Source organism: Excalfactoria chinensis, chromosome 3, assembly GCF_039878825.1.
Source record: "Excalfactoria chinensis isolate bCotChi1 chromosome 3, bCotChi1.hap2, whole genome shotgun sequence".
Lineage (NCBI taxonomy): Eukaryota > Metazoa > Chordata > Aves > Galliformes > Phasianidae > Excalfactoria > Excalfactoria chinensis.
In genome coordinates, this window is record NC_092827.1 from 27,051,140 (window position 1) to 27,076,645 (window position 25,506).

The 25,506-nt window shown below is 41.4% G+C and overlaps 1 protein-coding gene across 3 annotated transcripts; it reads right to left on the minus strand.

Moving 5' to 3' along the window:
• Positions 1-4,098: 4,098 nt before the first annotated feature.
• On the minus strand, positions 4,099-25,506 carry ASRGL1 (asparaginase and isoaspartyl peptidase 1). 3 transcript variants are annotated; one of them, XM_072333297.1, is made up of 7 exons: positions 25,138-25,506; positions 23,984-24,216; positions 19,942-20,084; positions 15,165-15,319; positions 10,112-10,230; positions 8,120-8,230; positions 4,099-5,567 (listed from the first exon to the last, which is right to left on the minus strand). In XM_072333297.1, exons 2-7 carry the CDS (start codon positions 24,210-24,212, stop codon positions 5,347-5,349), a joined length of 978 nt encoding a protein of 325 aa, XP_072189398.1. In that variant the 5' UTR covers positions 24,213-24,216; positions 25,138-25,506; the 3' UTR covers positions 4,099-5,346. The 3 variants fall into 3 exon arrangements, with proteins under 3 accessions (XP_072189398.1, XP_072189397.1, XP_072189399.1); XM_072333296.1 differs by having other exon boundaries at positions 25,037-25,149; XM_072333298.1 differs by lacking the exon at positions 25,138-25,506 and adding an exon at positions 24,637-25,059.

Consider the following 25,506-nt stretch of genomic DNA (forward strand, 5'->3'; position numbering starts at 1 on the left):
TTCTGATCTCAGCCCTGCCTCAGATGTACATGGTGGCCCTGAAGCAACAGCCTCACTCCCTGCATACTCACCAGAACAGGACCCTGAATTGTCTGCTCCACTAAGGAGCTGGGCAGTCAGATCCCAGCTTCTGCATCCTTGTCTGACATTGTGAATGGCTCCATAAATATCACCGTTATATGCAAGACCTCTCCATTTCTATCCCTCAGAAAACATGCACCCTGTACCTTGGATATGAGGCAACAGGCCTGTGCTCTAGAACCAGGCCTGAGGCCCAGCCCCATGGGGTTCTTCATCTCCAAACTATTATCTCGCTTTGTTGGGCCATACTCATTCCAAGGAGTTCTAAGGGGTCACCTGAGGTGAGACAGAAGATGCAAAATCCCCTGAGTAAAGCCAGAAGAAGAGTTTCTAGTTAGTTTGTTTGCTGTTAAACAGAACAGGAAAGGGGACAAGTACTGGCCACATCCCTCTTCCATGAAATAAATGAGTTCCAGGCACAGAGGACATGAGAGTAGTCATGACCCAGGAAACACTCTTTTCTCCTGCTCAGAGGAGCAGCAGCTTCTTAATTATTCCAGAAACTGCGTATGAATGAATATTCTGAAATAAAATAAAGTGCTAAAACCATAAGGTCTACATTTCATGCTGCACAGTTTTGCACTCATTAGTACTTCTAGAAATTGGTCCAGCCGGTATCTCTTGTGGCCCACCATCAGCCAGCCTCACAGTTCTGCTGTGGTACCAGCTGTTACAGCAGGTTGGTTGGCTGGTGACCCAAACCTATACGAGGCTTTGCAAATCATCAGAAAAAGCATCAAATCCTTGCTATGACCCATGGGGAACCAGTAGGGAGGGAAGGGAGTGCTCCCAGCTGATGCTGGGTTGCTAAGCACAGGGGCTGCTATGCCAGGGAGGCAGGAACAGGGCTGGACCATCAGGCTGGGAACATACGAGCCCTCAATAAGCTGCATGCTGCTGCGCATTTACATAGCTTATGTACATTTACATAGCTTACACTGGCAGAAAGCACTGGCAGGGAAAGGTCAAAAGTGCAAAGCTTGAGAGCTAAAGCCTACACTGACTGCACAGTAGCTGATAATGTCCTCAGCAGAAAAGCACTTAGAGAAGGAACTGCAAGAAAACCAGGATCGCGACGGCCAAGGAGAATATCAAAGGCCAAAAGACAAGACTGTTAAAAATATCTCCAAATAAAACCCACGTGATCTGGTCCAGCAGAGCTACTTTGCACAAAGGCTGTGGGGTATGGATGTGCCCCCAGTAAGCTGGGAGTGAGAAGCACAGAGGAAAGAAAAAGGAGATTCCCCTCGATCTTAGTTTATGTGTCTAAAACAAAATGAGCTTTTGCTTACCCTTATCTGCATGATCTTAGATTCCTTCATGTGACTCGCTTGACACCTACTTATTTCCCAGTGCACATATTTATCAGTTTCCCTGGGCATGTTCCTCACTTGGATGGCGCCTGAGGCCCAGAGCTCCCCAGTCACTTCCCACACCACACTGTCCCATGTACTTCCCACTCCTTAAAGACGGCACACTGCTCACAGAGATGCTGGCTGTGGCCAGGCCAGCCCATGTCTGCTTTCACTTCCTCCAGTACAATCGCAGACTTCAGTATTGGTGCTTTAATTCAGACTGATGTAACGAAGACTGAAATCTGTCCTATAGGAGAACTTTCTCAAAGCTTATCAAAGAAGAATCATGCCAGAAGAGAAGAAAAACAGAGAGTGCCACTAAATTTTGCCAAGATAGGTTTTGAAGTCAGTGAAAACCATCAGACAGAGCTAAAACATACAACTTGGTAGCACCCTGAAAAAAACCCCAAACTTCCAAGCAGCAATGTCCTACAGATCCCACAGGACATTCATTATTACTTATAACTAGCAATTATTAAGGAGGAAAGCCTGCACAGAACTAACAACGTAAGAGTAAAGTCAGTGCTCACCACTGGGTTTAGCCAGCACCTTCACTGTGGTATGCACGGCCATCACAGCTCTCTGCTTGGGCCAGGAGCTGTGTCTGCACAGCAGGAAGGAGGAAGAACACCACGTGCAACTGGCTTTATGGACGACATAAAATAACGGGACGCCACACTTTAATTAGATAATTAAAACTCTGTTGCTGCTTTGCTACATGCCAAGGACACTCAGTTTCTTGGCAACAGGCCTCTAATTTTCCTTCTTTGATATCCAGGTCACAGCCATTTGAATTAGAGGCTCATTTCCAGCAGCAGAGCACAACAATGGCACACAGCTCTCTGTCCTAGTGGAAGCTTTACCCCAAAGTTCAGTGCCTTTCAACTACACACTGCAACTGCAATTATAAGAACTGTGAAAATCCTTATGAGGGAGAATATCACAATATTTACAAAGGTGAGGGAAGACTTTCATATTCAGAAACATATTCAGAAATTAGACAGCCCTGTGCAACTTCTCACATCAGCAGCAGTTAAGTCTGTGTTGCTCCGGATAATGAATGTGACTGAATGCATAAAGAGGAAGAGAAGGAAAACGCCCGTTCTGTCCCTGGCTCTCCAGTTTCTTCAAAAATTAGGTCTACCCAATCCCTAATCATTTGCTCTTACCCCACCTTTTCAAGAGGAAGGGGAGTGTTGTGTGCTGGGCACATTACATGAGGAAATCACATGCATTTCTGTTGGGCTTTGGTTGAGGCAGTCAACCAGAAGGGAAGCCTGCGGCCCTCACCAGAGCTTATGGAGCAAGATGGACACAACCTAAAGGTGATCAAATGTCCCCAGGTGACTCACAAGGCCTCCTCATTCCTAACTACGCCTCAGCTAAAAGGCAAGAGAACACACCTCTTTTTGAAAAGCAGATGCTATTTCACAAAGGAATACAGAGCATACTACCAAGGAGCTGGTAAGAGAACAAATCATACAGCCCAGATGGCAGTCACACTGCTTAATGCACTGCTGGAAGGTGCCCAGCTAGCCTGGTGATGAGTGACAGAAGAACCTATAGAGAATAATGTTCTTTGTTAAGTGCCAGCTATTTATTACATTATATTCTGAGAACAGCTAGGGGGCGAACTAACTACTGTAACCATTTGCTATTCTCACAGCCCTGAGATAGTATCTGTACTACTCCTGTGGCTGATGGTAGCTTCTAGGCAGATGTGCACTTGTTCAAAGCAAACCTAAAGCCAACAGCCCAGCTTAGCATACTGTCAAGCCCTCACCAACAAACCACTCCACAGGTATATGAGTTTATACTTGCTTCTATGCTGATAATCACTTGGGTTTTGGTCAACTTGGAGCCTGACTAGAACAGGCCTGCATCTACTCAGATTGTACAACAAGAACAGAGCGGGATGCCCAGCTATTGAGTGGGTGAAGTGCTCATCAACCCAGCTCCAGCAAGTGAAGGAAGGGTGACTAGGAATGCATTCTTAAATCTGGCTTTTACATTGGTTTTAAATCTGATCAAAAGCAAGTATAAGCCAAGATTTCCATACTCTTCATAACATCACCCATGCTAGAAACATACAAGTTGCTTTTAATTGTTTTTCATTAAAAAGTCACTATTTTCATCAAAACAATACTGCAAAGAGATATTTGGCAGAACACGGAGAGACTGTATTTTCTACTACCTGTTCTAAATCTGATCTTGCACTAGGGACAGGTGAGTTAAAGTAGGATCATGACCACAAAATCTGGATTGCCTTGATATTCTGGCAGAGAAGCTAAGACCATACAGCTTTGCTCCAGAGAACAGCTTGGCCTTGTAGGTCGGCACTTCACACCTAAAAGCAGAAGCAAATTTTTACTGACGGCAATTTTCCTCTGAAGATGAGCAAATCTTAAATACTGCTATTGTTTCACAAACAGTTAATGAGATTAAGCCATCTTCTACATTACCTCCTGAGGAATGAGTACTCCTTGGTTGTTTTGCACAATCTGTCTATGCTTGAGCCATCAATGTCCATATTCAGTCATCTGCAACATCTAATAAAACACAGATTAAAGTAGAAGGCAGGCTATACAGTCTTGGCAAGCTTACTGTTCTGTATAAGCCAACTTAATAACACAGCTTATTGCAGTTAGGATACAGGTAGAAGTAGTTTTAAAATCTAATTTAAGATTTTTGCCATGTTTATTTGGGTTATCTTATACGGAGAACATTCCACTGTATGATGGCATGTAATACATACATACTTGGCCCCAAAGGAAACCCACAACATAGCATATGCTAAAATCCATTGAACTATGACACAGTAAAAAAAAAATTAAATAAACCTATTTAAGTCAGGAAACAGCGTACAACACACACTATTGCCTGTGATGATAAAGTAGTCTTAACTTTTTATTACTGTTTGATGATTTTTCATTGACAATAAGAACGTTGCTATCAAGGTATGACTGCTCAGGATACACTGGAGAACTATGTCGTTTTCAAAATGCAGTTTTTAGTTAGTAAAACTTTATCTCTTTAATCATCCTGGAAGCAGCATCTGAGAAGAGGCATGACAGGTGTCACAGGTTACCTAGATCTACCTGTGCCCATGACAGGGGGCAGCCGCCCCGTAGGGCCCCCGGCCTGAAAGGGAAGGGAAAAGGGGAATGGGAAAAGAGAACAGCGGTGGCAATCTAAGGAGGAAAACTTATTTTACTAAATATGATATCGGAATACAAGATAACACAATATAATATAATATGATTGAGGCTAATAAATCGAACAAAACAGAGAAAGAGAGTCCCCAAAAACCGAGAGGCCTACTGTGAACTCTAGGCGACACGGCTGGAATGCTTCTCACTCTCCGAGAGTCTGAGAGAGAGAGAACTCCAGACTGGGATCGAGATTATGTATGTCCTCCTCCTGTGACTTATCTCTGGAATAAGTCCTCTGGGATACGTAGTTTTCTTCTGAGAGCTGAGTATTCGGGATGTTGTTATTCCACAGAACTGGAGTATGAACTTTTTAATGATCCATACTGCACATGATGCTATGATGTGGAATATTGACAGCAACATTACAAAACCATGACAACAAGGAGCCTTTCTATTCCTGAAATTTGGGCTGCCTTTTATGCAGGATTAAAGAATGCAAACAGAAACCTATGGCCCTCAAACTGTACATTCTTCTGGAAGATCTGATTGTCCAAAGGCACCAGTAAGCACTATACGTATACTCGTGATCATGATGCCCAGGATTCATTTTGGGTCTAAGCGTAGCGATGTCTGTGAAATCAGTCACTAAGTAGAAATCTCTCATGACAGACTAAATCAGTTGTTACTGTCCTCCAACAAAAAATTGAGATCTTCATTCTACCATAGTCAACGGCTCTTTGTTCTCAGAATCCCTCACTTTAAGACGCAAGTGCTTCATCAACAGATTTTGTATGCCTCTCCCCAGTGTAGATCCCATAATGTAGTTCATCATCCTTTACAGTAGCCCAGGACATCTGCTTGGTGGAAAACCTTGCTGCCCACTCTCCTGAACTGCTAACAACAATAACACCTCCCAAGCCTCCAACTCGAGTCTTCATGTATTCTAATGCGGTGTCAGCAGCCATCTCTGGTGACATTCCTGAAAAGAAGAACAAGATAACTTCACAATATCTGACTTGAAATGAATTTTAAAATTCCCTTCAAGATTCACACCCTCCCCATGCCTTCTGCATTAGAGCCAGCCTAATCTAATTCTTCCTTCAACTAAACTGGCAAGAAACTTGCAGTTTCTTCCAGTTTGCTTTATGGGAAAGCACTGGTCAGTTGCAAATAACTGCCACAGCACAATTCTGCTGCAAAGACTGGATATGAACAGCTTCAGATTATACTCAGGTTTCAACATTTGATACAGACTAACTCAGCAACTCTACGTTCAAGACACAACATGTTTTAATGCCCTCATTTGAGGAGAAAATGTCACTCTGCAGGCTTTCTATCATAGGTATGCCATTAGCTATATTTATACTTTGGGAAAAGATATTAAAACAACTAAAAACGTCAGTTGTCATCTGTGTTCAAAGTCCACAGCCATAACAGAGCCCAAAGCATATTATTTCACATCTCCAAAATTTACTGAAAACAGAAATAAGCATTATCCTTCTTGAAGCTTCTTCAAGTATCAAGTAAGATGAAGACGGACACCAGAAAGCACCAGCAAAGCAACTATATCTGTTCCTTACATTTAATTCATCGTAACAGATTTATCTGAATTCTTAAGTTACCGTGCACTATCCTCACCCGCCTCTAATAGCTGCAGAGTATTTCTTCATTGCAAGTCTGAACACACAGACTATCAGTAATGCTATGCAGCTTACAATGCAGGGAAAAAAAAAAATGACCTTCACATCTTCTTTGCAAATTTCAAGTTAAAACCAAACAAAACCAGCAGAATCAGAATTATTCACAGCACTGGTGACTGACAGGATGGAGCACCATTCCACGTCATTACGGGTGACACTGTGACTATTCAGGTCAGAGGCATTGACTTCAAAGGTTCAGCATTTCACTGTTTGATTTTTCATCAAGACAACAGCTGCTGCCATAAGGCAGAGATTCCAATAGTCGTTAAGACGGGCAAAGCAATTCCCTTATAAAATAGCAAATTTTGAAGCATTGTCTGCAAAAGAAAGTATGTACTGTGTGAATTACCGAATAGCTAAACAGAATTACAGCCAAGAGCTCTATTGCTGTTTTTAAACATGCATCTTCAAATGACCATTCAAGACTCAAAAAGTTGTAAGAACGTGGGGGATTGTTTTATAGGCATCTTCATGGAAATATGGGGGTTAAAAAAAGGAAAGCTACTGTTGATGTATTTACTTGTCATCTGAGTTATATTTCTGGGCAGGATGAATGAAGGTTGAACAGCGCGAATAAGTGCAAGTTGCTATTGTTAAGCATGTACACATGTGGACTGATGATTCTATTAGTACTTTTGTTTTAATCTGAGCCCCATTTGCCTGCTGTATCATGAGCCAGACATCTATCGCTGCAGAGGTCTTACAGTGGAGTGAACTTCCATTTAGAGAAGAAAATGGTTTGCACAGTTTAGATGAACTGAGCTTAAAACTTATTCACAAACTGAATGGCTAGGGACATAATATAAAGAGTAAGGGGAGACCACAACAGAGCTTTGGGAAATAATCTGTAGGTTCTATTTTACGCTGAAACTGTAACACGACCAAAGAGATTTGCAAAAAAGTGCATCCATTATATGCAAACAGCATAACAAAAAGCATCGCAAAAATATTCTCAGCTGTTATGTCTTTCTACTTACCGCCTCTCTAACAGAAATGTAAATGGAAAGTTTCCCAACTATTTCCAGTTCATCTGATCTCAAAATGATTTACACTGTACAGTCCCAGAGCTATGGCTAAAAATAATGCTGATGTCCATATTAATGGTTCTTCAATTGCACGCAATACAAGTATGTTGTCTGGCAATGTTTACTGGCTGTAACATTATGAAGGGTTTAAATGAGAGGCTAAATAGTGAAGGTAAAGCCTTACAGGGTCATCCCACAGTCAGATGATATTACAGTCACATCAGACATACTGTGTCAGCTGTTTTCCACATACCCACCCAGTCAGTCCAGTAGATTTTCCAAAACAAAACGAAATTGTAAATCACAGTCAAAATGTCTTAAAATATTTCTGTTGCTATAATCAGAGTTGTTAAAACAAACATCATCACAGCTTCTCAGACAGGTGATATTTCTTATTTCATCTCTGATTCTTTTACCTCCATCTCCTTCCTATTGTTTCCTTAAAAGTTTTGGTTTTGTTTTTTTCATCTTTATTCAAAAAACTATATATTTTTAAATTGAATAGAATTTATAAAAGAAAACTTCAATTAAACAGTACAAAGAGGACAATCATATACTTCAATATACATTCATCTAAAAATGGCTTAGCATCAAGAAGCCCGAATATTTCCGTCCACTCGGAGCAATGCTAACTTTATTAACTCTTCGTTATTTTGCTTCGTTTCTTCTAAAGAGGCAATCACTCCATATACACTCCAGTAGTAACTTTTCTGACTGCTGCTCTGAGGTGACAGTACATACGCTGCCATCATTAGGCAACATCTCCCATCCTCCCTATTTCAGCTTACAAAAAGTCTGGAAGGTACCTTGCTCCATGTGATAGAGGATCAGTCGGGCTAAGACGACTTTCATAATGCTCTCTCCATGTCCGGTGGTTGAAGTGGCACCCAAACAGTTATCAGCATAACCTCCACTTCCTTTTCAGAGAGGAAAGGAAAAAAAAAAACCAACAAAAGCAGTATTTTGTGTAATACAATTTACAAGCTCTGCATTGTTTACAATAACACACCTTTCCTAAGGGTCCAGAAGTTGTGTGCACTTCTGAGAGCAAAGTGTCAGTAACTCGCATCTTTTCCATTTCTGCCTCAGTTTCAACACTGACTATATGACAGACATCAACTGCCAAGTTACAAGAACTAGAAGACCAGTGAGCTGGTTGTCACGCAAAAACCAGGAAAGGGGGAAATTATTTTCTGAAACAGTGTGGGACAGTGGATGATTGAGGATCATCGGGATCCAATAGGATGCAAAATGCCTTGTCACACAACATTACAGAGAGAGATGGAATGATGAAAGACCTTGTGAGGACATGATGAAGTGACCAAAGTTTGTGCTGAATTTAACTGCAAGAGCAAAATTAGAGCCGAGATTTGAAAAGCCAGGGCTGTAGTGAATCATCATGAAGCACCCTAAAGAACGTCTCAAGTCCTCACCACAAGCAGACTATTCCTTTTGTTTGAACTCCCACTCCTTTTTTTTTTTTCCCCTCATCCTCGTTTGACTGGGACATTCCACACCCTGTTCTACGCCAAGCTTCAGCTTGCTCAACACCCATGTTTCTAGCGTATCTTCTGTGAAAAAACATTTCCCAATTGCTGGGTAGGTGCATACCACAGAGCTACATGGATAAGCAAGGTTCTTGTGGTGGCCTGGGGACCAAAAGTGGTAGAGGAGAGCCATGAAAGTTTCTTCCATTTCCTACTTTCCTGATCAGATCAGTCTCTTTCAACAGACTACGATTTACATGTGGAGAAATGCTGCCAAAATCGACCTGTCAACTTCCCTTTCAGTAAACTCATATCTTTAACAGGACAACATCCAGTTCTGCAGACCTCCAGTAAGAACAGAATTTGAAAGCAGTACGTTGAACAGTGCCAGTTTTCACTTCTTTCCCACAAACATTTACCATACTATGAACGCCATGAACGTGACCCACCTAAGAAAAGGGTATTTGCAGTCAGAAGGCAGCAGCAAGCAATGAGGCTGAAAATCATACTCACACCAGAGGATGTCAGAACATCAGTAAGTGAGGGTGTGAGAAAAAAGTTAGCTCTGTAAAATAACCATGTACTGCCAACAGCAATGCTACTTGAGTTTGGAACATGCTTTGCTAAAAATAATTATTTTCCAAACCCCAATTCAATAGTACAGTCCTGAAGTAATCAAATGGCAAGTTTATCCCACAAGAGAGAGAAGACTAAGGAAGGGTTTTCAAGTGTCTCTTTATACTCTGATAAGAGATATCTTAAAATATTTCCTTTATTCTACAGCACATCTATCAGGCTCTGAGGCAGCCTCATCTGGGCTCTCTAAGAACAGGAATTTACTCCAAGTTGCCAGTTGTTTGGTAATTCTGGCTTACTGATCTAACAAACAGTCATTACAATTACATCTACCTTAAGTACAAAGAAAACAGCATCTTAGTACAGAACTGACTATACTTTTTGTTTGGCTATGAGCATAGACGTACGTATTGATAGTTTTATTAGAATGATTAGAAAAGACACAGGAAAATAAATTAGTATTCAAAAAAAGGACAGAAATTCAAATTCCCGTTTTCCAAACAGAAGAGTGCTGGGTGACGATGACAGCACCACATCTGTATTTTTCATCTGTATCTGCTAACTCAAGTTTGTGTTGAGGAGCTTCAGTTTTCATACATTTGAATCCCAGAACTTGGTTTCAGATGTATCGCTTTTTCTTTCATTCCAATAACAGAAAGGAGATTGTGTTACGAACACTAAAATTTTTAGTGAGACACCTCCAAAACACAAGAGGCAGGTCCCCACAGCCCATACCTATGCATGCTGTGTCACCAACACGGCCAATCAATTTATTAGAGAGTCCTCCAGTGGATGTTGCACAAGCTACATTTCCTTCACTGTCTACAGCAACTGCACCAACTGTTCCCAGGTCTCTGCCAAGAAAAACAGTTCACAAAATTAGGTAGAATTAAAACATACCTGCCAAAGCACGCTGCATTTATCCCCTAGGTTGCTTTCAAAAAACTTGAAAAAGATTACTGCAAAAAATTACTGCTCATCAGAAAGCCATTTTTAATCATGCCTCTCATTACAAAAATAACAACCAACAAACAACAATTCTCACAACTTTTGTCTTCTGTGCAATTGAGCAGCTCTTGACTTTTCCTTTTTTAAACAGTCTGATCTCTCCCCATGGCTAATTTACTATCAGCAGACCTGGAGCAGTTTTTTGGCTATGGCACACCTAACTTACAACTTTCCTCTATGGGCAACTCAAAGACGTAAGAATCATCTCCCACTTCTTAATGAGCAGTTAACTTGAATTATTTATGACAATGCACGTAAACAAGTAAATACATAAAAGGAGAGCACTGTTAGAATGCACTGAATCATTTCCTTCCTGTTCCTCCTCCTTCCTTTTCCTTATTCCCCTAAATGCTTGAATGCCACAAAATAAATAAATAAATACATAAATTTTAAAAAGGTTATTTATGTGGCTTTTAATTAGTATTGTTCATAATGCATCACTAACACGTATTTGCCTCTCTGTACTTTGCAGCTAAGCAATCTTGAGGTTTTATCACTTGGTCAGGAGAATGTTGAAACTGCAAACCAGCTTAAAAATCTTCATTGACTGAAGAAAAGACAAGTCTCAACTACTGCCCGATTTCTTCAGCACTCATATTTAATAGGCTGCTTAAAATATACATGTAAGTTCATACTGATAGGAAAAAAAGGCTACTTAACTTACCATAACAGTTGCTGTATTGAGAAGCAAGAGAAAGTACTGAGAAGCAACAGTTTGAGGGTCCATATATTCCAATCTTGGCAATTCACACAAGTACATAAAACAGTATTTGGTTAGGAAAGCTATATCCAGAAAATCTCAGTCCTTCCACAAAGGAAAATAATTTGTACCAACCCTTCAGAGAACCGCAAAACTACTTTTGGATGTTGTCTGAGCACTGGTGAGGGTCTCTGTGTAACCCCCAAAGTCAAAGCTAAGGTCATTTTGGTGGCAACAACTCCATGCACTGCTACAGGCTTGGGGCAGAATGACCAGAAGGCTGTGCAGAGGAAAAGGATCTGGAGGTGGTGGTTGATGTTTGGCTGAGCATGAGCCAGCAGTTTGCCCATGTAGTCAAGAAAGCCAAAGGCAACCTTGGTTTCTGAAGAAACCAAGGTTTAGCAGAGGTTTGTTGTTGTTTTTTAAGAGATAGGCTACTGGTTAGGCTGCGGTTGGACCTGATGATCTTCAAGGTCTTTTCCAACCTGAGTAATTCTATGATTCTATGATTCTATCATTAATAGCGCAATCAGCAGGAGCAGGGAGGTGACTGTCCCTCTGTATTAAGCTCTGGTGAGACCACAGCTCGACTGCTGTGTTCAGTTTTAAGCCCCTCACTACAAGAAAGACACTGAGTCCCTGGAGAGTGTCCAAAGAAGGACACAAAGGCAACAAAGCTGTGAAGTGCCCGGAGCACAAGTCTTATGGGAACAGCTGGGGGAGCTGGAATTGTTCTGTGTGGAGAAGAGGAGGCTCAGGGGCGATCTTAATAGTTCTCTAAAACTACCTGAAAGGAGGTTGCGGTGAGGTGGAGGCCAGTCCGTTCTGTGGGTAACTACTGACAGAACAAGAGCGGGTGGCCTCAGGTTATGCCAGGTGAGGTTCAGGTCAAGAGATTTCTTCTCTGAAAAGAATGGCTGGATACTGGAACAGGCCGCCCAGGCAAGTAGTGAATCACTGTTCCTTGAGTTGTTCAAGGAATGCGCAGATGTGGTACTTAGGGACATAGTTTAGTGGGCAATAATGGTGGCAGGAAGACAGTTAAACTAGATGATCTCAGAAGTCTTTCTCAACTTAATATTATGATCCTGTGATATCCAATCAATTTCTCACAGAACCAACTTCCAGTTCCTTCCTGTTTATGTAAAATATCTTACTGTCAGCCCCTACACTTCATTCACAGCAATTCAAAGTTGACTGATGACTCAGAGGACTTACAGACTGCTCTGACATTTATGTGGAGACGAACCTAATCTCAAACTGGTATGCTGGTGCAGATGGGCTTCCCACCCATCCATCTGTTACAAATTATTTGCTGAAGAACATATTAGTAAATTCAGTGCTCCCCTGCATAGACATATAGCGCCTTTCAACCAACTAAAGTTAGATCCTCCTGAGAAATTAAGGAACGCATGTCCAGATCGACATTTTCCAAGGTATGTATTTAGAATCACAGAATTGTCTGAGCTGGAATAGACCCTTAAAGGTCATCCAGTCCAATTCCCCTACAAAAAACAGGGAAACCTACAGCTACATCAGACCGCTCAGAACCCTGTCCAGCCTGACTTTGAATGTCAGGGATGGGGCACCCACCACCTCTCTGAGCAACCTGTTCCCATAAACTTTTTCCTTATATCTAATCTAATTCTCCCCTTTTAGTTTGAAACCATTTCCCCATGTCCTATCACAACAGATCCTGCTAAAGAGCCATTGAACGACACAACTAAGAAGCCATTTTGTCAGTGACATTGTATTAGTTACCAATACCTCTAATGAAAATGGCAAGTAGAGCCATAACTATAGCACCAGTATTTCCACCTATTCATCTGCTGCCAAAGTATAAAATTTGAGATTAGTAGCTTTACTGTCCAAATCTCTTTTTGATATATGTTCCTGTTCCTTCATTTCACCTGGCTATACAGTCCAGTGACACAAAATGTTTTGGTGAGACACTGGAACAGGTTTCCCAGAGGGGCTGTGAATGCCCCCACCCTGGAAGCATTCAGGGCCAGGCTGGATGGGACTTTGAGCAAGCTGATCTAGAGGGAGGTGTCTCTGCCTATAGCAGGGGGTTGGAACTGGGTGATCTTAAAGGTCCCTTCCAACCCAAACCATTCTCAGATTCCTTAGTGCGCAATGAATTTGGCAGCATGTTTCTGCATACAATGTCTTCTCAAATTGCATTATTTGAGAACTGAGACAATTTCCTAGCAAATCAAGCACAGTGCCATATTATATGTCAGCACTGCACAGCGCCCTCCATGTGTCCCAGGGCCTGGTTAGGCCACAGTGTGAACAGTGCTGGAATTGTCAGGGAGTCTTCAGCAACTCTAGAAAGCATAAAAGTCAGAATCTCTGGACTGAGAGACTGAAGACAAAACACCACACTTTATTGTTAGCAAAAGGGGTAAAAGATATCAGACTGCACATGCAACAGAATCATAATTTCTCAATGTAAACGAATGCAGGCTTCCAATCAGCAAAAGAGAAAGCTCTCTCTTCTTCCAAGCTCTTTGCTTGGAACGCTCTAAAGGCTTCTAAAGCAGCTAATACTCTCTGAGAACCTGAGGACTAAAGATTAAGTACAAGCCAGCCAACCTTTATGTTCCCAGTATAAGCTGGTGTAAGGTTGCCTCCGACCAGTACTACTTCACCTCTGCCCGTTTGCTTCAGGCAAGTTTCTGCATAATCACTAAGGACATAATGAGAAAAAAAGAACATTCCACATACAACACAAGAACAAACAGGTTGGCATAAACAGACCTCTTTTCAGCATTGTGAACTTGTGCCTATGTTTATGGGCAATGCTTGTCAGGAAAAGCACAGCGTGGCTAAGACTTTTTCTTGTCCAGAATATGAAAAAGCTGAAATAGTGTTAGGCATCTTTAGTAAGTAAAAAAAACCCTAAGTGGTTATAAAGAATGATCCGAGGCTCAGATGCCATGCTTCCAGCTCCATTCTTCAGGAGGCCAGGGGACGGTGGCAGCTACACCATTCTCAGAATTCTTGGCAATGTCTGTAACACCACACGGTCCTTGCATACCACACAGATTAAAAAGAAACCTGAAACTTCTAGGGGAGACAAGATGAACTATGACTGATATCTCATGGTCAAGGAATAGCTTCATTTTGTTTACAAGACTGCATTTACACTTGTCTCAAGACTTTGTTTTTCCTTCTAGCAATTAAATGTAAATTACATATAGCTTATATATATTACTGCCTAATCTCATTAATTTTAATTAACATGCCCACAGAAGCAGCTTCTTCCTTTTTTCTGATCTACAAATTCTTCAGCTTCACTTAGCACTACTATTTCACACAGCAGACTAGCACCAGTATGTAATACAGTATTTTCCTATGCAGCAACTGTTGCCACACAAATGCGAATTCAAAACAACGCAGTATTTATGCCTATCCCATGTGCATAAAAAGCATTTGACACCTCTCAATTTTTATTCCTTTCTCATCCACCTTGTCTTCCTCTCCATTCTGTTATGTGAAGCTTGCTTATTTTTCAGGTGACTTTCATTTTGCTGGTATGCAATGTAGTCTGATAGCATCTCTTCTCACACCCACCACTACATTGAACTTCTTGGTCAATTTTTTCTCCTTTTAACTCCAGTAACCGGCAGTCACAACCGGCACTCAGTAGGAGTTACTTGGTCAAAATATGACACAATTTAACTACCTAGACCAGTTTAAAGACAAAGTCAGATGGTCTGCTCAACCAAAACCAGCTTTATGATTTTATTTTTTTACAAGAACTTTGTAATTTTCAATGGTGGACTGGTGAGTTTCTAACTCTCAGCCTCTCCTTGGAAAACTTACGTAGTCACTTAAACTTTAGCAAATTCACTAAAAGCTGGATCTTGAGGATATTTATTTGAGGATGTATTGTGAAGATTATGGCAAACTACAGTTCGCTCAGAACTGAAATATTATCAAGGCTGACAACAAGCCTTCAAGCTTCAGGATTTTTTTTTTCTTTTAGTTTTTCAGGTATTTTTTTTTTTGGAAGGACTGATAGCACCAAGTAAATTACCTGTATTTAAAACAAAAATGTTATAAAAAACCTACTTCTGGAACTCGACAGGATTGGAATCTGCCTCAAGATTCTTCTTCCATCTCTCCCGAGATCTCTCAGTTATGAGTTTCTCCCCTGGAATCTCAGGAACGCCCATAGCTTGAGCAAAGAGTTGTGCACCACGGTCAGTTAGCAGCATGTGCTTTGTCTGCAGAAGACAAGCAAAATAAATAGATAAATAAATAAATCACTGACACTTCTTGTTTTTCCTTATACAAATTGCTCAGTATAGTCTCTATTTTTGGAAGCACGGACAAAATAACATTTGGAATTTTCTTTGTATTTTTAAACTTCCTGGTTTTCTATGCCTATATCCAGAAATGTTTTTATATGATACAGTCAAATGTTTCTTAACAACTGCTAAACCATTTTGTTTTTAATACTTCTTTTTCAACAAGCTGCCATTCTCACAGACCCACAATTTCATATTTAGGAACTGAATATCATTCTAATAGATTTGACAAAAATTGGTTGCTCTCTTCAAACAACATTTACAGCATCTCTATATTTAGTCCTTGATTTAACAAAGCACTTGAAGCATATCTTAAGTCAACAACGTTGGTCAAATCCACACTTTCAAGTCTGCATGGCTTGCTTAATTCCTATTTTTAAGCAACTTGCCAGTTAAGTTTGTTTCATTCATCATTGTTTTAGCAGCATCTCCAGCATCTGATTTGATTTTTCAAGCCTGTGTCCAAAACAGTGCATCAACTTGGAGCACAGCACAGCTGTTCATTGCTCAGCAGAGCCTAAGAAGGTTTCTCAGAAGCAATGGCCTGACAATACCAGAGTCACAACAGAACACTGCTAAGTTCAGACAAGCTCATACATTCATGCAGCAACTCAACACATGGGGACTGGACTATGGTCCAAGAGCAAATTCAGGCTATGCTGCAGGCAGCAGGCCTGCAGGGCACCCAGCGGTTCCACTTCTCAGCCTGCAGTGAGGATTCCCAAATCTGGTACTTATTTCTGTGACACGCTGCACTGAAACACTCCATAGACAAAACAGTCTCAAAGCTTCAGGCAGACCATCAACTTTTGCTGATTTCTAAAGCAATGATACGCAGCCATTACCACGAGGAATCCAAAGCACTGGATAGCGTGAAGGATGCAAGCCCAAACTCCTTCCAAACCACAGATACCGAACTCTGCTTCAGCCTGTGGCATTTTCACACTAATCCTTTCAAATGCTTACACAAGCAGGAAATGAGATGTCACATTAAAAATCATCATAGTATCATAGTATCATGCGAGTTGGAAGGGACTTTAGAGATCATTGAGTCCAACTCCCAGGATTCGAGCCCTTCTGAGTAGCAGAGCAGCATTTCTGCCACTTGCGCCACAGGGGGGATTCGAACTGAAAATGTTCCTGAATGGTCATTCACGAGGTGGTAGTCCTAACATCAAGTATCTTTCATATTTAAGAAATTACTTCTTCAGCTGATGACAGCACCACTCAAGAGAACAAGAGGCACAGTTACAAGGAAGAGGTTTACTCCATATTTGAAAGAGTGGAGAACAGCCTTACTCAAGTGCTGTTACCTGACAATGGAAGACCCTGCCTATTTATAACGAAGCTGAAGTTTTCTTAACTTAGAAGGGAACTTCTCTATGCAACACTGCCCCCACTCTGCCACTGGAACTAAACCACCACAGCACGTGATTCAATAATTCCAATTATGCTTACAGAAAATTCCATTCAACTTTTCTTTTGACTTTACCTGGATAAGAAGGTAGCCTCCTCCATCACTTGCTTTCTTAAAGAATGCAACCCACTGCTCTTCTAGTACTTTTTGTTTTAGAAAATAAAGCAATACCTTAAAAATTCCTTGAGGGAATACTCCATGTGCAGACTTTGATAACATACCCACTATGGTCACAAGTTGTATCAGATGAGGTTTAGACTGGACTTAAGAAGGAACCTTTTCTCCCAGAGAGTAGTCAGGCACTGGAATAACCTGCCCAGGGAGATGGTGGAGTCACCATCCCTGGCAGTATTCAAGAAGCATCTGGATAGGGAGCTAGGAGATATGGTTTAGTGGTTTTCTGTAGGTATGGTAAAAGGAGGACGGTTGGACTAGATGATCTTGTGGGCCCTTTCCAACCTTATGATTCTATGATCCTACCACCTTCATCAGCTGCACGCAAGGAAGAAATACTTGTACACCAAAGAATAAGTTCTTATGAGAACATTTTGCAGTCCTTGCTGAAAATAAAGCGTCCTAGGGAGAATTTGATGTATTTTGTCCACCAAAAGAGCTAGTAGAACACCGCCAAGCAACCAAAAGAACAGATTTTCCTGTCTCATTCTCCTTCTACAGTTTCATGAACATACTTGTTAACTTTCTTAGATGCCTCAGTGGGGGTTGGACCCCACTCTCTGGAGGTCCCTTCCAACACCTATGATTCTGTGATTTTTCTGGGACACACTTAAAACAGAGTAATCCAAAACAAAACAAAATAAACAGAAAAAAAAACATTTCCAGAGTTCTTAATAGCAAACAACAAATGTCAGAAAATTTCTGTTTAGTTCATCTTAAAGGAAGCAGGAAGAAAATCCCCAGCTTTCAGTTGCTGGCCTGAAATTCAGGTCAGCTCTTTAACAAGCCCAGCAGTGCAAAGAGCACAGCAGAAGTACGCACCTTTGCCTTGAGAAGTCTATGGCATAGGTTAAATTTCCCTCTAATTTCATGAGCTGGATGATATCAGGGAAAAAAAAAAAAAAAGTATACGCAAACAGTTTATTGGTACCAGTGAATCAGTGCTGTAATGTTCACATGACATCCATCTAATGAAGTGCTGGAGCTGAGGGGGATTACACGCCCCATTAAGAAAAACAAGTCATTTCAATGCATCATTCCACTTTCGTTCACTACAAACAGGAATAATTTAATGGGAAGTTAACTGCTTTCTCAAGTATCTGTTTGATTAATTAGTTAATGTACTAAGCCTTCCATCTCTAGAGACTGACATGCTCAGTATTACAGTAAGACATGAACAGAAATCATTCAGATGCTTTCCCTTCTTCTGTACCATGAATTTGAGCAAATTTGAGCTCACTAAGAGCACGATAACGTACAAGACAAATGTGCACAACAGCAGCTTAAGGAGCTACTCTGACCACCAGATGGAGCCCATATTGTTCCATAATAGGAATAACAGAATCGTAAGGGTTGGAAGGGACCTCCAAAGACCATCAAGTTCCACCCCCTTCTGTCAAAGCAGGCTCCCTACACCAGGTTGCACAGGTAGGTGTCCAGGCAGGTCTTGAATATCTCCAGAGAAGGAGACTCCACAACCCCCCTGGGCAGCCTGTTCCAGTGCTCCGTCACCCTCACCATAAAGAAGTTCTTGCTCACATTCGTGCGGAACTTCCTATGCTCCAGTTTCTGCCCGTTTCCCCTTGTCCTGTCTCCACACACTGCTGAAAAGAGTCTGGCCTCGCCACTCTGCCCCCCACACCTCAGATATTTATACACCTGGATCAGGTCCCTCTCAGTCTTCTTTTCTCAAGGCCAGACCCAGTTTACTTAGCCTTTCTTCAGAGGGGAGATGCTCCAGGCCCTTCACCATCTTTGTGGCCCTCCACTGGACTCTTTCCAAGAGATCCCTATCTTTTTTGTACTGTGGAACCCAGAACTGGACACAGTACTCCAGATGATGTAGTGAAAACTCAAGGTGATGGAACAGAAACAAACAAAAAAACCCAACAAGCAGGTGGGGAACTCCTCCATTTGTTAACTGTTTTTCTTGGGGGGGAACTTCACGTTTTAAAACTCTTTGGGGCAGTGATGTTTCTTGACACCCTTAGGAAATAAGCAACCTGAAATCCTTAGGACCACAGGAAACACCAGTCTTATCACCCAGAGGTCACTTAGTTCAGTGTATTTTTAATTGTTTACAGTAAAATAAAACAGATAAAATACATTCTGAAAAGCATCATGAAACAGCCCGGGTTAGTGCCCCAAAATACCTTCCTAAGATGAATAGAAGAGTAACATAGGCTGGTTTGTATTCCAGTTTGTAATATCTGTCAGAAAAACAGCAGCTCACCTCAGAATATATCAAGCAATTTAGGTTAACATCTACATTTGAATGTTGTCATCTACACAGAATTTATTGCAGCTGGGCAAACAGAAATACGCTGCACTACAAAATGGAAGTACTTCTCATTTTGTGGCATTAGCGCCAAACCATTCTACATGGCCTTACACAGTTGAATGTTTTATTTGCTACTAAATTTAGCTTCAACCATTTTTGAAGACCCAAAGCACCAGTCAATGACAACAGATCTTACCGCAGACAAGAGACAGAGGGCAGATTTTTGTTTTGTTTTTTGTTGGAGGTGGCTGGGATGCATTAGAAAGTTTTGTTGTCCAAAAAAAATACTGTATTAACTTCATCCTAAATGAGGCTTTGTCATAAAGAAGGAGACATCATCAGTGGTTTTTAACTGAACTGGTCTACAGAAAACATACACAACTGTTCACCCTTGAATTATTAGAAGACATTCTACCCCTAGCCTTTCAACTATATAACAGAGCTCATTTCCTCAGAATGCTATCTTTAATAATAAATAGCACTCAGTAAAAACCCCAACCAAAGATGTTAAATGCTCCTCGTGGTCACAATCATAGATTCTAAGCACTACCTTCTATATCTCATTCTTTCATAGTTCAAGGGAGTATTCACAAAGAGGTGTTTCAACGCACCAGATGAAGTACTAAGGAAAAAAATATTTCATATTCAAGTTCAGATTCAGCATACCTTTTCCATGACAAGTCGAGCTAATTTTATTGGGTTTGCTATACGTTTAACTGCAGATACCGCTCCAGATGCCAGATTTTTTCCATCCATGATAATGGCATCCATTTCTACTTCACCTTCTTCATTAAGAACAGAACCACAGCCTAAAGACCAAAGAGTAAAAACAACATTAAAATTAAAAAGAGGAGGAGCAAGGGAAAAATAATTAAGTCATTAAGAGCTAACCAGCAGCTGATTCAATTAATGGATCTCATCAAGCAAACTTTCTCTTTTATGTCTGACTTACCGGAAGTACCTACATCCTGAACACATGCAAAACAGCAGAAACATTGCTGAGTATAACTACTAAATCCAACCATAGACAGAAATCTGACAGAGTACAATGGCTACTTGAAAAATTGAGTTTTATTTTTATATGATGAAAAACACACTTGAAACTCATACAATTGTGAATTCAGTCATAAGATACTATACAGAATGCCACATATGCAATCCCACCCAAAATTAAATACCAGCTACGAAAGTTAAAATGACAATCATAAACAAGATTCTTTATCCCCCCCAGTTCACATCACATGTGCATAAAGACATCTATTTTACTTTTACAGTTCTCCCAGCTGTAGGTCACCCAACAATATTGCACAGTGTTCAGCCTATCAAACAAATAATGCCACAGAGCATTCCAAGAAACTGACAAAATTCATACAGCACAACAGAAGTGCTCATTCACCACTGCACAAAAACCCTGAAATAACACGGTCATCACTATCAAATGATACGAGATGGAGGATGGTATAGATGGAGGAAGAAAGAAAGAGATGAAATGCTGGGCAGTTATTCAATTAAGTTAATGTTAGCAGAAGAGAAAATTAGCAATACGAGATGAGACGACACAGTGTTTTTTGTGTTGTTTTTGTTGTTCATTTTTTTTTAATAACATAAGTAACTCTTCCCAGGGGAATGTTAAGTTTAAGTCAACACATGTGCAAGCTAACTAGGCTGAATACGACTGAATTTAGAAAGAAACTCAAAAAATCATGGTAGAACTATAAAGTAGCTCAGGTAGAAATACTCAAACTTTGTACAGAACTACAACAGGTTTTGTTGTTTGCTTTTCCTGCTAAACTGACATTAAAGCAGGCCAGAATCTACTGCTGGTAACTGCTGACATAAATTAATTATACCTATGCATTTCTGGCCTGAATATACGCACATGTTAAATCTTCAGTTACAGGAAGCAACAAGATTCTGTATTTCAGAATATCCAGTATTTCAGAACTCCATCCAACAGACATACATGCCCACACTCTACCCCAGGACTTTTTGCCCCCCTCCAACCATATAAGCTACTTCTGAGCTCAGTACCACATCATTCAGAATGGGATATTTCAATGCTACACTGATCTGTGGAGAGCTTATGCATTCCTCCTTTCAGACATCTGTGCTAAAATCATTCTTCCAGAATTTCCCTTATTCTGATATGAGGAACAGGTCCTCTTTTATTCCTTAGATAAGCCTTACCATGTCCTTCTTATTCCTTTGTAGGCTCTTCTCTCACCCATATCCACAAAATTCCCCCTAGAACATTGTATACCTTTATCAAACAGCAGTAATCAGAAAAATGACAGCCCCACAGGATGCTCTACCAGCCTCCTGCATCACTCCATTAGAAATCTCCTATGTCTGTTGGAGATCTTTAAGGATTTCCTAAATGTTCCTCTGCAGAAAACTGTAGGACACAACTTGACTATTAAACTCATTCCTCTCCATATTTATTGTGATTTATTGTGCAATATCTGTGTTTTCTAGGAAAATATTACAGCAAAACGTTTATTTTACAGAGATAAATACCATGAGTTTTAAAAAGCCACTCCAATCAGGGCCCTCTTCACATAGCTGTCAGCTCACTCTGAGAGCAGCTGTATCTAATGAGCACTAACACAGCTGTATGTATATATAAGTGTTAAGGACTTAGATCAGCATAGTCAGACATCAACAAGGGCTCAAGGCTCAAGCCTAGTTCAAGCAAATTTTGCTAAAAATTTTTCACTTTATCTACTATAAACAACATATAAATATTATTAGAACAAGTTGAAGTAAACATCTTTAGACAAAACACTAGTTTAATACATATTTCAATAAGGACAAGCTGTCAGACCATGAGAAAGTCTCCCACAAACACATACTGCATGTTATAAATTAAGAAAGTGTAAAGTTAAACTGCCTAGCAGTCATTGACCATGGCAGGGTCTAAGATCCCATCCTCAGACGGTGCAATCACTTTGAACTTTGAGCAGTGTGTGCTCCTTTAAGTGGCAGTACACTGTGAGAGAGGCTGCAGTTCTCACCCTGGGGAAAAAACAGTGATTTTGAACTACAGCCAAGTTTCCTTTCTGCAACTCTGGAAAGAAGAAATAATACTGTGTATAAAGCACAAGTCTGTGGAAACATCTCCATATGAAGAGCTACATGGATGCTCTGAGATAAGAGAAACATATTCTGTCACATATCAGTTCACTTCTTGTCATCTACTTCCCAAGCTCAGAAGTATTTGTGATAAGACTATAAATAAAGGGTTAAAAAAAGTTTGCATTAATACTGCCATTGTGATCCTACTTTCTAAAATAAGCTCCCAAATGATACAGACTGCTGCTTATCATTTAAATAAATAAGCCTAAATAGTCTGCTCTAAAGCAAGCTTTCGCCAGAGAATCCCACTCAACTAAAATACATTTCCTATTTACATAATTTTGATTTACAGAACCATCAAACTAGCATATAAGAAACCATGAAAGTATGGAATTATTTACATGGAATGATTAAGAGATGTAAACAATCTTCTGGCTTAAATTTATACTGAAGTTGCCCCCACATTGACATTGGATAACTAACGTTGGCTAGAAAATGATACTTCTCGAAAATTAGGATTTTTTTCCTACAATATAGGAAGCTGATGGCTTCGAAACAGCAAATATAAGTCATTTGGTCTGAGAGATGTTTAGAGATAGAACCCAGAATTACAGAAAGAACAGAAGGTCAAACAGTTACAGATTTACTGACCTGAGCAAAACACAGTCCTAAAAGTTGACCAATATAGATAGCAAGTTAATGAGGGAACACCAGCTTCATATTAATTATACGACTGCTTCATGGTACACATGTCTCTTGTTTAATCCTCTAAAAATTAGGAAGTTCAACCCAAGTCAGCAATGGATCACTTAAAACTTTCATATGGGAAAAAGTCTTTTCATTGCTCTCAATTGCAAGGTGAGAAAGAAAAAGTGAATCTCTGCACACTAAGCATCCACACAAGAAACAGGTATGTTATCTGAGTCACTGAACTTTGATGGGTCCTCTTTCATCACATGACATACCTTGCTGGAAATGGTGAAATATTTTCACTGAAACGCATCCAAATAGCAAACTTGAGGTTATACAAATAGGAGAAAAATATTGGGTTATTAACTGCTATTATGATAAATTGACATTAATTGCTAGGAAATTCAGTTATAAACCTTCGCTGTATTAATTCGTGACTCACATCATTAGTGCATGATTTGTATAATTCTATTTACAAAGGCACTAATTGCAAGCATTAAGTAAAACATATACAATATCCCCAAATCTTCCTTTAGCAAAAGGTAAAGAATTAAGGCTTAAATATTGCCGCAAGCTGTGTACAAGTGACCTAAGTATGAACGTTAAGTGAACATACACTTCATTAAGGAGTCCATGTCTTAAAAGCTAAAGATGCAGAATGGGGACAGGGAAGATTTACACAACAGTAAGACTGGAGAACAAGAATGAATCAGTAGGTACAGAAATAACAAAGACTAACTTGACTGCCTAAGTGTGCTCACAAGAAACTGTGGTACATACCATGCCTTTTTATTTCACCAATAAACAAATTACTCATTTTCTGACACCAACTTCACTACAATATGCATAATTCAAGACAAACACAAGCCAGTGTTTTCACAATGATCATAACCAAGCACTGAACATACATAATTATACACACATTTAATTCTTTAAAAATTACCTGCATTAAAATGAGGGTCATCTTCCATCGACCGTACCGCCTCCTCAACTGCATCTAAGGCGCTGCCTCCTTGTTTCAGGACACCGTAACCCTGCAGCGCAGCTCTGACAACACCAGTACGGCATCCCTCTTCTCGTTCTTTGAAGATCCGGCCAGCTCCACCGTGCACCACAATGACAGGCCTCATCCTGCCAAATTCCTCCAGCGGTGCCAACAGGTTGTTCCTCATTAGCCTGTTTTGGAAAGAACTGTGTTTAGTATTTGTTCCTTTCCACGTGGAGACAGCCCTGCAGATGAATGCGCAGATAGGCTGTTTGACTCCCATGAGTTCACCTTCCAAGAAGCTGAACACTCCCTCTACGGAGTTCCAACAGCAAGTTCCCCCTGCAGCAGGCACTGAGGAACCTGAACAGCCCGAGGCCAGCTGACAGCAGGGCATGGGGTGTGCTGACCTCTGCAGGGCCACCCCGGCAGAGCTATGCCACCATCTCACTACAGAGCCAATCTGCAGATGGTATTACCTTACAGGTTACAGAGAAACAAGCATTCGAGTCCCAGTCCTACAAACTGCTCGTTAGATAAGTAACCTCACTCTTTAAGGACACTCACACAAGCACAAAGTCCAACCCGAGTCAGCAGCTTAACCGCATTACCTGGATTTCAGATCCCCAACCTCTTAAAACAGTTGTACTTTGTTCAGAAAAACAAGGCACCAAAACCCAGCAGCGAACAGCTTTTATTGCTCACTGCCTCCTGCGAGCAAACCGGCACTGCTACACATCTCTGGATGTGGAGGAACCTCATTTCCCACTGACACCCGGCTAGCAGAAGAGGAAGCTCAGCGAGGGCAGCAGGCACTGCACCAATGCAGCAGGCACCGCACCAATGCAGCAGGCCCAGCCCGTGCTGCCCAGGGCAGAAACGTCTCAATTCTGACTGGACTACTGTAGACAGACAGGCAGAACCCAGCACAGCCTGTCCGTAGCCTCAACCCTCCGCATCCACCCTCCGCGTTCCGAGCTGGCGCCGGCCTGCCGGCCTTCAGAGCCTCACCCGGCCCGCGGAGGGAGGAGCCGGACCCCGCCGCGGCCTCCCGACCCCACGGCTGCCGAGCGCGGCACGCAGCCGGACAACACGATCGGCGATTCCCTCACCAGACATGGCGCTCTGGGGGATGCCCACAACTAAAATGGCCGCCGCCCCGCCTGGCCCTGCCTCGGAGGGGCGGCACCGCGGCCCCTAGAGGGGGGTGTGCCGATAGAGCGTGTCAGCTGCGAAAGCCGCTGTGCCTCTCGGTTCGGTCGGCTGGTGTCCCTGCAGCCGTGTGTGTTACGGATGGTAGAAACAAGCGGTCCCTGCCTCAGCCCCTGTGTGGCGTGCGGAGAGAAATGCCCGCTCCAAGGCATACGGAGGTGGCAGCCCTATAAAAGCCCAGAGCGGTGCCCGGCAGCACGGTTCTTGCTCTGGAGTGGGAGCGGGGCCGCTTCGTTCCGCGATGCGGCGATAAGCGCCCTCCTTTCTTC

Excerpts from the sequence above, each read along its gene's own strand:
- ASRGL1 (XM_072333297.1), bottom strand. The coding sequence starts at position 24,212 with ATGAGGAACAACCTGTTGGCACCGCTGGAGGAATTTGGCAGGATGAGG. Across the intron at positions 10,231-15,164 it reads AATCCTGTCGAGTTCCAGAA|AGACCTGGGAACAGTTGGTG; the intron begins GTAGGTTTTTTA and ends TTTTCTTGGCAG. Across the intron at positions 8,231-10,111 it reads TGGTGACACAGCATGCATAG|GAAGTGGAGGTTATGCTGAT; the intron begins GTATGGGCTGTG and ends CTCTCTGAAAAG.